At 38.9% G+C, this 14,753-nt stretch overlaps 1 protein-coding gene across 3 annotated transcripts in view; it reads left to right on the top strand.

Moving 5' to 3' along the window:
- The window catches only part of LOC115218510 (transcription termination factor 2), an 82,778-nt gene that overhangs the window by 54,847 nt on the left and 13,178 nt on the right, over nucleotides 1–14,753 (top strand). For all 3 annotated transcript variants that reach the window (XM_036508105.1, XM_036508106.1, XM_036508107.1), the window contains exons 18-20: nucleotides 4,326–4,411; nucleotides 5,906–5,997; nucleotides 12,774–12,981. In XM_036508105.1, the coding sequence (XP_036363998.1) occupies nucleotides 4,326–4,411; nucleotides 5,906–5,997; nucleotides 12,774–12,981 (386 nt within the window). The remainder of the gene's footprint in view (nucleotides 1–4,325; nucleotides 4,412–5,905; nucleotides 5,998–12,773; nucleotides 12,982–14,753) is intronic.

Consider the following 14,753-nt stretch of genomic DNA (forward strand, 5'->3'; position numbering starts at 1 on the left):
TCTCTTCAAGGATTAGGTAATAAGTTGCAAAAGTATCTTGACAACCCCCAATATTTTTACAAAACATTGGGGGTTGTGCACTGGGATCCATTTCCTCAATTAAAGCAAGACATTTATCTTCATGAGAAAAAGCCTCTTGCATTTTCTTCAACGTAAAATGATTAGTCCTGGGATCAGGTTTTTCTTCTTCCTTTTTCTGTCGTTAATCAAGTTCCTTCAACTCTTTGTTTATCGGGGACTGTTTATCTTTTTCAAATAATTCATTAAAATCCTCTTCTCCCAACTCCAATTCCAGTTCATTGCTCAACTCCACCAACGTCTTGTTCTCAACAACATTGTCAAAGCCCTTAAAGTCACTGACAAATTGTGGGCACAGTTCCTTCCACACACCATTCAGAGCCGTGGTCTTCATCTCATTCCTCACAGCTGCTATGTTCACTATGGCTTTGCAGATGTCATAACTTTTCCAAAAGTCATGGACTGAAATGCTTTCGTCGATGTCAGTTGCACATATTGCTTGGTGTAATGTATGCTTTATATAATAGCACTTAAAGATGGCAATTATCCCCTGGTCAGTTGGTTGCAGCAGTGAGGTAGTGTTAATGGTAACATTGGGATGGATACCTCTGATGTTTTACGGGTGGCCTGGAGTGTTATTTAAGACAAGCAGAACTTTAAAAGGAACTCCCTTTAGCCTTACAGTACTTTTCTGCTTCAGGAACAAAATGATGGAAAAGCCATTCTTCAAAATTAATGACAGTGACCCAAGCCTTTGAATTAGCCATCTATATTACAGGAAGGGATGCCTTAGGTACGTTCTTAGGAACTAGGGTGTTCAGCGCATGATACACAAGCAGTGGTTTTAGCTTGCTATCACCTGCACAATTACCTCCCAACATCATCAACATTAAGGTCAAACATTCTTTTGATATTTTGTAACCAGGAATTCTTTTCTCTTCCTTGGATATGAAAGAATGATCTGGTAATTTTTTCCAGTAGATACCGGTTTCATCAACATTGAATATTTGTTCAGGTAGAAATCTATTGTGGAGGCACATGGCCTAGTGGTTAGAGCAGTGGACTCGCAGTCAAGGGATCGCAAGTTCGAATCTCAGACCGGGTGATGTGGGTGTTTATGAGTGAAACACCTAAGCTCCACGTAGTTCCGGCAGAAGGTAATGGCAAACTTCTGCTGACTTTTTCGCCACAACTTTCTCTCACTCTTTCCTCCTGCATCTTGCAGCTCACCTGCGATGGACCGGCGTCCTGTCCAGGTGGGGAACCTATATGCCAAGGAAACCGGGAAACTGGCCCTTATGAGACAGGCATGGCTCGAGAAGGAACAAACAATAGAAATCCATTATCTTTAATAATCTTCGCTAATGTAGCAGGAAATTCCACTGCAGCAACATCATCAGCTGATGCACTTTCACCTTGTTTTTTGAGAGAGTGCAAATTCTGCTGCTGCCTTAAATTCTACGTCTTTCTCATCTGAATATTTTTTTTTCAAATCTTCAAACAAAGACAATGCTTTCTCCTGAATTATTTCCTGTCTGCAATTTGCTTGCTGACGATTCTGCTTTTCAATCCAAAAGGCAAGAAGCTCTTCCATCTCTTTGTAGATTCGTCCTCTTGTTGATGATAATGTTTTTCATCGCTGGAACATCATCTTTCAGATGTGCCATAATCCTATCTTTACGGTTTTACGGATCATCCCAAACGATCATGCAATGGCTACAATCTTTTCATCCTCTTCGTATCGTTTCATCACATCCACTTCATCTTCCAACAATATAGCTTTGCGCTTACCAATTTCACTAGGATTCTTTTTCGGAGCCATGGGGCTAAAAGGGCTAAAATGTAAATTGCAAAAATATCAGAAATACCAAATTTTACAGCATAGTCAACATGAACACATTTGAAAAGCTTGCAGCTGGCGCATGAATGCCACCTATCAGAAAACATCTGAACTAGTACACTTGTTGTAATTTGTATTACTTTTAACCTGTAACTTTTAATGCTTTTGTTTTTGAATGAAATTTAATTCTTGATGATGCATTCTGTACTTTAACATTAATTTTAATATGCTATACAGATTATGTTTCTATTGCTTTTTTTAAAAATTTATTTCCCGATTACAAGTGTAACCAATCAATACAACCCAGGACTAATAGTACAGTTTAGTATGAACATTATTGCTGTTTTGCCAGGCAATGTAAATTAATACTGTATTGAATATTTATTTAATATTCTAGAAAGACTGATGTATCTTCGGAAATGACGTAAGTCGTTTCAACTTAACCAGAGATATATGTGTATACAGTAATCCCTTGGCATATCGTTTCTACTTCGCAGATTTTCACCTATCATTGGGTGTTTTGGAATGTAACACCTGTGATAGTTGAGAGATTACTGTACACACACATTTACATATATACACTGGGTTTTTGGGTTAAATTTGATTTTTATATCTCCTTTTTGGCAAACAGTCAATGGCAATGTAGAACATGAAGAAAAAAGCTGTAGTTGAGAAAAAGTTAGTTGAAGTGGAGGACTGGAAAGCATCCGAATATTGGAAAAGAGTTGCCTGTATCTGGATGATTCACGCTTGACATCAAAATGCCGATGTTATGACTGCTGTTCAATCCTCTGTGAACACTGTAAAGGCTGTAAGATGTGACATGGACAGTTGCAATGAAGGCTATGAAGCCATGGCCGGCAGGAAGGGACGCAGCAGGCATTCTGACTGCATCCACATGACAGAATTTATCCCAGATCTTTGAATGGGGTTTAGGATCAATTCAGATAGCTATGTGAAGCTGCTGGAGGCTGGTCAGTCGCTGACCGGAGAGGGTTTCTGTTGGAAGGTCATGTGTGGCAGTAAGATCTGGCACCTCAACATTCCTCCAGAAGAAAGAGTCAAAAGTGGTTGTTGGAGAATTTTGGGGACTTTGCCAGCCTCAGTTTCTGACCTCCTAACCTCCCTGATTGTAATTCCATAGATTGCAAGGGGCATGGTTGAGAAAAACACCTTCTGCTCTGCCAGCAGCCCCAAGGCTGAGCTGGTGGCCAAGATTAAGGAAGTGTTTGAAGCTCTTCCCAGGGACACAGTTAGGAATGCAATGTTTATGTCACCATAACTTAGCAGTTCAACAAACGAGATCAATAACAAAAGTACCAGACTTAGAAATATGTTCTAGGATCAATTTGTTCAACTAAAACCCTTCGATGCTGTACAATGACTGAAACAAGTGAAAGAGAACAGAAAGATTGGCACAAGTCTTTGAGTTTTTAAAACAAAAGAAATGGGAGGTCTGGGTGTTTCCAATGGCATTAATCCTTTTGTTACCATATTTCTCTTGGTGTGTATGTATATATATATATATATATACATATACACACACACACATACATACTACCTTTCTCTTGGTATATGTACACTACCTTTGTTTGAAGTAATTTCAAAAACAGTGAAGAATTCTGTCGTTATTAAGCTGGTGTTTAGAACATAAATTAACATGAAATGGTAGGTTTTAAGTTAAAACCCTTCAAGAGAAGAAATTTCTTTCACAGGTGTAGGGGCAGTTTTAGGCTGGTTGGTATCGAAAAGGTTAATAGCTTCAGCCATCAATTAGATGTCCAGCGGTTAGCTTGCCAAAATTCTCCAGTCTCCTCCGTGTCGTGCTGGATGCATACACTCAGCCATTTTCTTGTCTCCGGTCCAATCTTTGATCTCGTTAGTCCCTGTGCATCCTTTCCAGTCGCTTGCTCTCTTCTTCTGAACACTTCTTGTGAGGATAGTCTTTGGTGCTGGATACACTTTTCATCATATTCTTCTTCACCTGATTCCCGATAAAGGTGTCTTTAGACTTTTGGCTTTCTTGCAGTACAGCATGTGACTCTGTTTTCATTGTTTATGTAAGGTGAAATAATGTTTTAATATTTTATTAAGGCATTGTGGAACTAATAACCAGGTGTAGAACTCAATATATGTATGCTTTAGAAAGAAATATTAGACGAATATAGACCTGTAAGAAGAAAATGAGATGACGAAGGAATAAACAATTATCTTGTGAACTTCATTAGCTTACAGTTGTTTCTGTTATAAGAAGTGCCTGATTAACACCTTATAACTTCATTCGAACCTTGAAACAGCTGTAAGCTAATGAAGTTCACAAGATAATCGTTTACTCTTTTGTCATCTCATTTTCTTAAGGTGAAATGACTTCAACTGAAGTGTGAAACTCTGCTGTGTTCTCTGCTGCTTGCTTTTTTTACAGTGTTTGCCAAATAACAGTGATCTCTTTGCTTGACTTTTGTTACAGGAACAGGTAAAACTCGCTTGAACATCATTGTACAATCTTTATTGTTAAGAAGAACCAAAGATCAGACGGTGAATGGGAAACCACTGGTAAATAGGATGTTTTGTTTTACCAAATTTCTTAAAAACTGGTATGCTACTTGGCAGTGAGACATGAGCTGTGACTACTGAGGATATGTGGAGGCTTGAAAGAAATGAAGCCAGTATGCTCCACTGGATCGGTAATGTTAGTGTACATATATGACAGTGTAAGTGATTTTAGAGAAAAACTGGGTATACGAGGCATCAGAATAGTGTGCAAGAGAGAAAACTGCACTGGTATGGCCATGAAATGTGTATGAATGAAGACAGTTGCATCAGGAGGTGCTGATCTCTGATTGTGGAAGGGGTAGACCCAGGAAGATGTGAGATGAAGTGGTGAGAAAAGATCTACAGCCGTCGGGACCCAAAAGGAATGACAGGACCCAGACACCTGGCAGTTTGCTGTGCTTGAGAAAACATGCCAATCCAAGTAAAAGCATGGTTGTCCTTGTGTACAGGGGCATGTCCCCTGCATTCTTCTTCAGCTGAGCCTTCCTAATCTTGCAGGCTTGTGGGTGCTGGTGCCACGTGATAAAACACCCATGCCAGTGCCATGTAAATGTACCCCTGCCAGTGCTGTGTAAAAGCAACCAATACACTCTCTAAAGTGGTTGGCATTAGGAAGGGCATCCAGCCATAGAAACCATGCCTAAACAGGCATGGAACCCGGGCAGCGCTCCAGCTGGCCATCACCTGTCAAACCATCCAAACGTCTGTTTTGCAGCATGGAAAGCAGACATTAAATGATGATGATGAAGTCGTGCCACAAACTGAAACTGCAATTCAGATGTGGTGGTCACTTTTCTTTTACTCTGAAACTGAAAGAAGCCTGTCATATGTATGTGTGTGTGTGTGTGTTGTGTGTGTGTGTGTGTGTCTTTGTATTTGTGTGTGTCTCTACCATCACCACTGCTTGATAATAGTTATGTTTATGTCCCCCCATAACTTAGCAGTTTGGCAAAAGAGACTGATAAAATAAGTACCAGACTTAAAAAAAATTTCTTCAAGGCAGTGCCCCAGCATGGCCACAGTCTAATGATTGAAACAAGTAAATGGCCTTGGAAAACTTATGAATGTCAGCTATGGCACAAGAAAGGTATTCAGTATAAACTGGAAAAGTTGGCGTTAGGAAGGGCATTCCGCTGTAGAAACCATTGCCAAAGTTTACATTGAAGCATGATGCATGCATGATGATGATGATGATGATGTCACAACTCAGAATTTCCTGACTCCACTGAAATCAATGAGGATCGATTAATCCATCATTATTATCATTTAACATCTGTTTCCATCTGAAATGGGTTGGGCGGTTTTACAAGATCTCAATTTTGTGGTGGTAGGCCGATGGTTTTCCCCTAGAGACAGTATTTCTGAGCAAAAGATGGGTTAGTCAAGAAGAAAATGTTTTGGAATATAGTTCAGCCTGATAAGAGCTTGGTCTAGACAACAACACTGACAACAACAACAACAAGTAACTGATTTAAAGCAAATTATTTTTTCCAGATTAAAATGACCAAGAAGAAACTATCAAATTACAAGCTGACATTGTCACCCGAGGAACAAAAGCTGTACAGTAAGATTTTCAAAAGAATTCAGTGAGTATAGTTTGGAATTAGTTTCAGCTACTGATTCCTTATTACTTTACCAATATTCGAACTCTTTTTCTTTCTGCTTTTCTAAGTTTCTTCAGTTTCTTTATGCATATGGAGTTGATAGAAAAGGAACAAGGCTTATAATCAGTCGATGAGAAACTGAAAGAAGCCCGTCGTGTGTGTGTGTGTGTATGTCTTTGTATTTGTGTTTGTCTCCACTATCACCACTGCTTGATAATAGTTATGTTTACGTCCCTCCATAACTTAGCAGATTGGCAAAATAGACTGATAAAATATGTACCAGACTTTAAAAAAAAATTCTTCAAGGCAGTGCCCCAGCATGGCCACAGTCTAATGACTGAAACAAGTAAAAGAGTAAAAGATATATATGTGTGTTTGTGTGTGTGTGTGTGTGTGTGTGTAGTGGTTAAATGTGTATCAGGTGAACAAATGCGATAGGCATGTGGACGCCTTTGAAGTAAATAAATAAATGACATCAGTTCATAGTTAAAATGATTTATTTACTGAATTGTGTTTGCCTTTGGTATACAATATTCTTCACTACATGTAATTGTTGACAACTGCAACGAGTTGCTAGTAATAGAAACATGGCACATCTGTAGAGGTGATATTTCAGAACTGAATATGTGTGTGTGTGTGTATGCGTAGTTCATCTGAGAAGGTAGTCTGCCATGAAACTTCATTCAAACATTTCTCTCGTTCTCTGCATGACTGTCAAAGCCTTCTGTCTGCGTTGTGGGCCTTTCCTTGTCTCTCCCTCTGCTGACCATCGTATTTCTAACAGCTGTGGCAGCTAGAAGGACAGACATACAGCAGCAGAGATTGTGCCTAAATAGGTCAGCTCCTGTCCATTTGAACTTTGCCTGACGTGGCTGAGGTCATAGGTCAAAGGGAGATGATTTATCATTTTTCTGACGGGACAAAGAAAACCTTTTTTCGTGCCTGTTGGTTGTGGTGGTTTAGATGACCCAGAATCCTTAGATTTAGTTTCGATTCTAAGCTTGGGGAAGAAAGTGTTAATTTTTACATATATATAAAGTAACAAACTGAGGAAAAGAAATGCTTCAAATGGGTTAAACATCCCAGTCACTGGTATGCGTCAGTTGGATGCCATATAAATATTGGTATAATTCAATTATAAAGATAAAATATAGAGACATACTATTGACAATCCAATAATTTATTTATATTACAATATTACATTAAATACTATGAATAGAATATAACATAACAATATTATATAACATAAATAACTACTGGGGTATTAAACTGCTGGATCAGGTGATGAAGGTCACAGAGAGGGTCATAGTCTATCTCATTGGGGAGAGAGTCTGCTTAGATGAGATGCAGTTTGGTTTTGTTCCAGGTAGAAGCACCACTGATGCCATATTCCTGGTTCGACAACTGCAGGAGAAATACCTAGCTAAAGATAAACCCCTCTACGTAGCTTTCGTGGACTTGGAGAAAGCCTTTGACAGGGTCCCCAGATCCCTTATCTAGTGGGCAATGCGGAAACTGGAGATAGACGAATGGTTAATGAGGGCTGTACAGGCCCTATACAGAGAGGCTGTTAGTAAGGTTAGGATTGGCAATGAGTATAGTGAAGAATTCTGGGTAGAAGTAGGGGTCCACCAAGGTTCAGCCCTCAGTCCCCTTTTATTCATCATAGTCCTCCAGGCAATAACAGAGGAATTCAAGACGGGTTGCCCCTGGGAGCTCCTCTATGCTGATGACCTGGCTCTCATAGCAGAATCACTACCGGAACTAGAAAAGAAATTTCAGATGTGGAAGCTAGGTTTAGAATCAAAAGACCTCAGAGTAAATGTAGCAAACACCAAAGTTATAGTAAGTAGGAAGGCAAACTCATCACACACCCCCTCACGTAGGTGGCCCTGCTCGATCTGTAGAAAAGGTGCAGGTAAAAACTCCATAAGATGTACCCAGTGTAAGCTATGGACGCATAAGAGGTGCAGCAACATCAAAGGAAAATTAACCGAGAAGATAGCTTTCGTGTGCAGCAGATGCACAGGGGCAATAGACACTACAGATACTCAGAAAATAGATTCCATCACACTCCAGGGGAAGAAACTAGAAATAGTTGATAGTTTCTACTACCTAGGTGATCAAGTTAATAGTGGAGGTGGATGCCCAGAGAGTGTCACCACTAGAATATGAATAACCTGGGCAAAGTTTAGAAAGCTTCTACCCCTACTGGTGACAAAGGGTCTCTCGCTCAGAGTGAAAGGTAGATTGTACGACACATGTGTGCGAACTGCCATGCTTCATGGTAGTGAAGCATGGGCTGTGATTGCAGAGGATATGTGCAGGCTCGAAAGAAATGAAGCTAGCATGATCCTCTGGACGTGTAATGTCAGTGTGCACACACTACAGAGTGTAAGAGTCCTGAGAGAAATGCTGGACATAAGAAGCATTGGATGTGGCATGTAAGAGAGACATTTGTGCTGGTATGGTCATGTACTACGGATGGATGAGGAGAGATGTGTGAAGAAGTGCCGCTCCCAAACAGTTGAAGGAATCTGGGGTAGAGGTAGACCCAGGAAGACATGGGATGAGGTGGTCAAGCATGACCTTCGAACGTTGAGCCTGACGCAATGACGAAAGACCGAGACCTCTGGAGATATGCTGTGACTGCGAAGACCCGACAAATAACGAGTTCATGGCTGTTTCCTGCACCAGCTTCACATAGAAGCCCCAGCCCATCCAAAGTACCTTGGATCGCAGAATGACCTGCTGTGCTTACCTTGGATCGTAGGGCAACCTGCTGTGCTTGAGGAGACCTATTGAGTCAAGTACATCAACATCAAAATAAAAAATCAAATGGAAAATGTAGTTGTGATACCTGTGCTGGTGGCACGTAAAAAGCACCATCCAATTGTGGCCACTGCCAGCCTCCCCTGGCATGTAAAAAACACCTACTACACTCACAGAGTGGTTGGCATTAGGAAGGGCATTCACCTGTAGAAACACTGCCAGATCAGACTGGAGCCTGGTGCAGCCTCCTGGCTTCCCAGATCCTGGCCGAACTGTCAACCCATGCTAGCATGGAAAACGGACGTTCAACAATGATGATGATGATAAATAATTATAAAAACCATAAAAGGCCATCAAATTGTTTTGACTTATATATATTTTTTTCTGATATCTATAATCACAGTTCCCCTATACATAAAGTTTCTTTAGGGTCATGGTTTAGAAAAAGACGAATTCACACGGAATATATTTATTATTTAGTTTTTGTCATGGATTTATCCTGTCTGTATAAAATATTTAATAAAATCGTATCGGGTTGTCTCACATGAAATGTCGCATTTGTAAAAGGAAACATTAAAATTGCTTTTTAAGTTTTAGAATATTTATTTAATTAAAATATGGTCCTTGTTCATTTATGAACTTCATACAATATTCCTAAGGCATATATTCCATCTTCAAAGAATTTGTCATCTTTTACACTGATATTGAATGCTTCAATTATCTCTTCTTTGGAAATAATACATTTCTAAATCTCTCAGAGAGATTTATGCAGTAGCAGCACAATAGAGTGATAGTATGTTGTCAACTTAATGTGACAGTCCCATGAAAGGGAAGAATGCTACTGTTATTTAGCCCTAGGAAACACCGTTTCCTGTTGGACCTGACACATTTCCTGTGTCTTTATGTTTTCAAAGTGGAGACAAGCACCTCTGCCCAGCAAAGCCAGCATTTAGAGATTAGTTTCAGAGTCATTGCTCATCATCAGTCTGGAGTAGCATGGCTTGCTGGCTGCCAGTGTCTATCTGCCTTTGAAAACATATAGATTTCAAGTGAAATACATTCACTGATCAGTGAATGTTTTATTATCAATGAATGTTTTATTGCATGTAGCTCGAAGCATTTAGATATGTGATAATCAGTAGGAGAGATATAAGGAGGATGTGCCAAAATTTCATAATTCAGGCTTTGCAACTTGTGGACTGTAGCTTGAGAAGTGTGAGGAGGCTGTGCATTATCATGAAGCAAAATTGGGCCATCTCTCTTCGCTAATCTGGGTTGCTTCTTTATTAATTTTTCATGCAAACAATCAATTTCCTGACACTAGGATGTTGCTGTTACAGTTTTTCCTTGTTGCAAGAATGAATAATGAATAACCCCCTTTGTTGACCACCATATAGTGTCCATCAACTTTTTAGGGTGCAATGGTGGTTTGGGGTAGTGTTTTGGCAACTCTTCTGCATCTAAGCACTGTCCTGTCCCCCTGCTGTTATCAAAGAGTATCCATTTCTCATCACATGTAATGAATCAATACAAAAATGATTCTCTTTCCAACCAAGAAATCAACAGGGAACACACTGTAAGGCGTCGGTTTCTTTGAATGTGTTTAAATTGATGGGGAACAAACCTATCCATCTTTTTGACTTTTCCAATTTTCTTCAAGTTTTAAGATACAATTGCAGGAGATGTCTGCAGCTCTGATCCAATTTTTCAGATTGTTCTCAGATTTTGTTTAATCAAAGCTTTCAATTCATCATGCTGAATAACTGATTTTGTTCCCCCTCCTGGTTCACTTTTAAGGCCTTCATTTCCTGAATGAAATCTTTGGAACCATCTCGGAGTGGTTCTAATGTCAACAGAATCATTACCAAAAGCCCGTTTCATGTTTTGTAGAGCTTCAGTGGCAGAGTGACCCAACTTGTATTCGTACAAGAAAATCACTCGGTATTGTTCGGTTGTCAACATTGTCATAAGAACTGTGGGTAGCAATTTTGAATAATAGAACAAAAAAGAGTTAAGGGTAAACACAAGCATAATACATAGAAGCTCATTAAAAATCCATTTATAGAAAACCATTTAAAATATGACATTTCATGTGAGACGACCTAATATAATATATATATATATATATATATATATATATATAATATAATTCGAGACAAAACCACTATTTTAAAACCAAACAAGGAAAGACTTAATCAAAACATAAAATTTTAATATAAATTAAATAAACCGCCACTACAAATGTTTCATGTCTGCTCCGACAATCTTCAGGTGGATTTTCGATCTTCTAATCAGTATCAAATTTTGATACTGATTAGAAGATCGAAAATCCACCTGAAGATTGTCGGAGCAGACATGAAACATTTGTAGTGGCGGTTTATTTAATTTATATTAAAATTTTATGTTTTGATTAAGTCTTTCCTTGTTTGGTTTTAAAATAGTGGTTTTGTCTCGAATTATATTATATAATATTTTACTATAAAATTGGATTTAACCCTAAATCTGATTTTTCCCTGTAATTTTGGATTCATTCCCTAATATTTATTATTATATATATATATATATATATAGATAGATAGATTTATGTAAATATTTGTAAAACTGGTTATTGATACTTTCAGTTACTTTTGGATATAAATGAGGTAAAATAGGACATTAAACTACACATCATTTAACGGGTGCCCTAGTATATATAGTTAATCCAAACATGAAAACACAAAGAGAGAAAACACAACAATGCGAGGATGTGCAACAAGTATAGTGTTATTGGACGGCCAGGAAAGGAAAGAAAGAAGGAGGATTTAACGTTTTGAGTGGAGCTCTTTGTCGGAAACATAGGAAAAGGAAAGATCCAAGGAAGGGAAGATGGAGGGAAAAAAAATCGCCAACAGTACACATGCGGTCACATTTTGAATATACACACACACACAGTTGTTTTTTTGAAGTTTATGTTGTGTTGTGTTTACTTGCACTTAAAATTCCCATGTTTTTAATCAAAACTTGTTGCTATAGTGACAACCATCCACCTGTCTACCTTTCACACAAACACACACTCTCTCTCTCTCTTTCTCTCTCTCTCAACAACAACCTTTTTCTCCTCTTCATTTAACACACACACAGACAACCAAAAAACTATTTATATCTTTCACAGCTTGTTAGTTATGATGGTGACACCTATCTATCTATCTATCTCTCTTGCTCTCTCTCTCTCTCTCTCTCTCTCTCTCTCACACATGCACACACACACACTATTTTTCTCTCAACAACTTTTTTTTCCTTCCCTTCTCGTCTTCTAAAAATATGTTGTGACATATTTTGATTCCTTCTCTGCTTTCTCTCCGTTATAGATGTTACAAACAGACAGACATGGAGATCCACTTGTCTTTTATAATCTAAGATTATTATTATTATAATTAATTATGTCAATCATCTGCTGTTGTGTGTAGGATGGATCCAGCTATCTGCTGAGTCCATTGTGAAGATAGCCCCACTGCCTTCCTTTGACTGGGAAGGGTTGGCTGTTTTTATTTGCCTGGTAGTCTTAGCGAAAGAGGTTGTGTGGTGGACCAGATTGAAAGGGCTGAAGACAGATACTTTTCTCTTTGGTCAAACCCTCATCAACATTTTCAAGTTTCACTTGGAAAAGAAAGTGATAATGGAGAAGAAAGTTCTGTCCCCCACCCCAGCAATTTTGTTGAAAGGTGGGTGAATGTTGCAAGAATGGGCCTACTCTAAGCATGTGCTTATAAAGTGGAAAGGGTGCTGGTGGTCAAGACTATTGTAGACTTGTGGGGTTTTCATGAGCAGTCTTAGGAGAGGTCCTTCTTTTGGGGAATTTTGTTATGTATTTTTGCTTTTTTCATTGTTTACATGACTTTCAGGTAACCCCACATCGTATTTGTCCTGTGTTGTCCATAATGTATTTTTATGTAAACCCTTTGTGGTTAATAGAGAAATCATTATTATTATTATTATTATTACAACAGATCAGTGGTCCAAGCTTACATTAGATCACATATGGACAAGGATTCACTTCTTGCAGGTAATTCTTCATCCTATGAGAATCATCACCCAAAACATAACACTGCTTCCCAAAGTGGATCCACAGCTACAAAGAAACCGACTGGTAAAGATGTCTTGGTGTTTCTACTCAGATTAAGACAGTGCTGTTGTCATCTTAGTTTGTTAAGAGAAGTAAGTGACTGCAGTTTCAAGCCTTGCTTACACCAGTGTCTTTTTTAAAAAACATTTTATGTGAGAATGGGCTGGAAGTTCGCAGGTTGATTATAAAGGAATGATGGTTGGAGCTGTGAAGTCTTGCATACTTTAATTTCAACTCTTCTTATTAATAACTGCATTGTTTCTTTGATGGTAAAAAGTAACTGTAGCAGCTTTTTGAAAACAGACAAAATTTGACAGAAAAAGGGTTTAGCCCCCAATGACATTAATGTTCATAGATTGCTACATTAAGGGATGATACCCCAGCTTTGTCAACTGTGCAATAACGGGGAGCTGAATTTAGGAGGGAAAGAAAGAGTCTTGAAGGTGATCCAAGGTCTGGACATCTTGCAACTGCCAGCACTAAGGAAAACCTTGACCATGTTCATAACATGGTGAAGGATGATAGGTGATTGATTATAAATCAGATAGCCAATGCTGGTAGCATTTGCTGTGGATGAACTTGACATGACAAAAGTTTCTGCTTGGTGAGTGCCATGTCTTCTGACACCTGGTTAAAAGCACACCAGGCTGATCACATCACAGGAATGTCTGACATTATTTGAGGCAGGTTTCCCTGAACATTTCCTTCATCACTTTGAGCCAGAGACAAAGAGACAATCCATGCATTAGAACCACCCCTCCTCACCTGTTCTAAAGAAGGCCAAGGTGAAGAGAAAGGGATGGTCTCAGTGTTTCTTAGGATACAAAAGGCATTGTGATTATTGACTATCATCAAGAGGGCCACACCATCGGTGGAGAGTACAATACCAGCTTACTGAGGCAGTTACAAAGGATTATTAAGACCAAACGCTCAGGAAACCTGATAAAAGGGGCCGTGTTTCATCAGGACAATGCTCCAGCACACAAGTCCTTGGTTTCAATAGCTACTGTGCAAAACTGGATTTGAATGTAAGAAATTTTTATTGATTTTGAATCAGTAAACACTGTAGAAACACCACCAGATCAGACTGGGCCTGGTGCAGCCTCCTGGCTTCCCAGACCCCAGTCGAACTGTACAACCCATGCTAGCATGGAAAGCTGACATTAAACGATGATGATGAATCAATAAATATTTAATCAATAAGTCAACAAATACTAAGACATTTTTATTTATTTCCCTTTCTAGCAACAGTATAGTTGCAGTTTCTTGGTTGAGTGTAATTGAGTGCCATTGTATTTTTTCCTATATGTATTTCTATGGTCATTGTTCTGATAAACTTTCTGATCTATTCCTTGAAGCATGTTATCAACTCCTCTTATTCCCAAGTGCACTGTCTGTGTTGAATTTCCTTTCATTCAAATATCTCCTTTCCTCAAACTGATGCTCTCTAGAACTCATTACCATTATCTTGTTCTCTTTCTGGATTATGATGACACTGCGTAACAAAACTTTAGTTTTTTGTCTTTGGTCATTAAGTGTTATTTCCTATTTGCTTCAATCTAGAAATCAGAGGAAATGACTTCTATTCCCTTCAAACTTTGCTTTTGTGACCTGGACATCAATGTGTTGAAACTGACTCATTTTCCATTACATTTCAGACAGTTTCAGTGCCGAGTTGCTGAAGCAGAAATATCGTTATAGCAAATCTTCTGCCCAATACCACAGATTTGCTTCTCAGTTGCTTGACCTTACCCACTTGAGCATGTCCTCTAGTGGCTGACGATATGTGCATCTTTGATGATGAGCAGGAGTAGTGGGGGAGTATCGTAGCCATGAGAGGGATTCTTTGGGGTTTGAATAAATG

This window comes from Octopus sinensis, linkage group LG13, assembly GCF_006345805.1.
Source record: "Octopus sinensis linkage group LG13, ASM634580v1, whole genome shotgun sequence".
Classification (NCBI taxonomy): domain Eukaryota; kingdom Metazoa; phylum Mollusca; class Cephalopoda; order Octopoda; family Octopodidae; genus Octopus; species Octopus sinensis.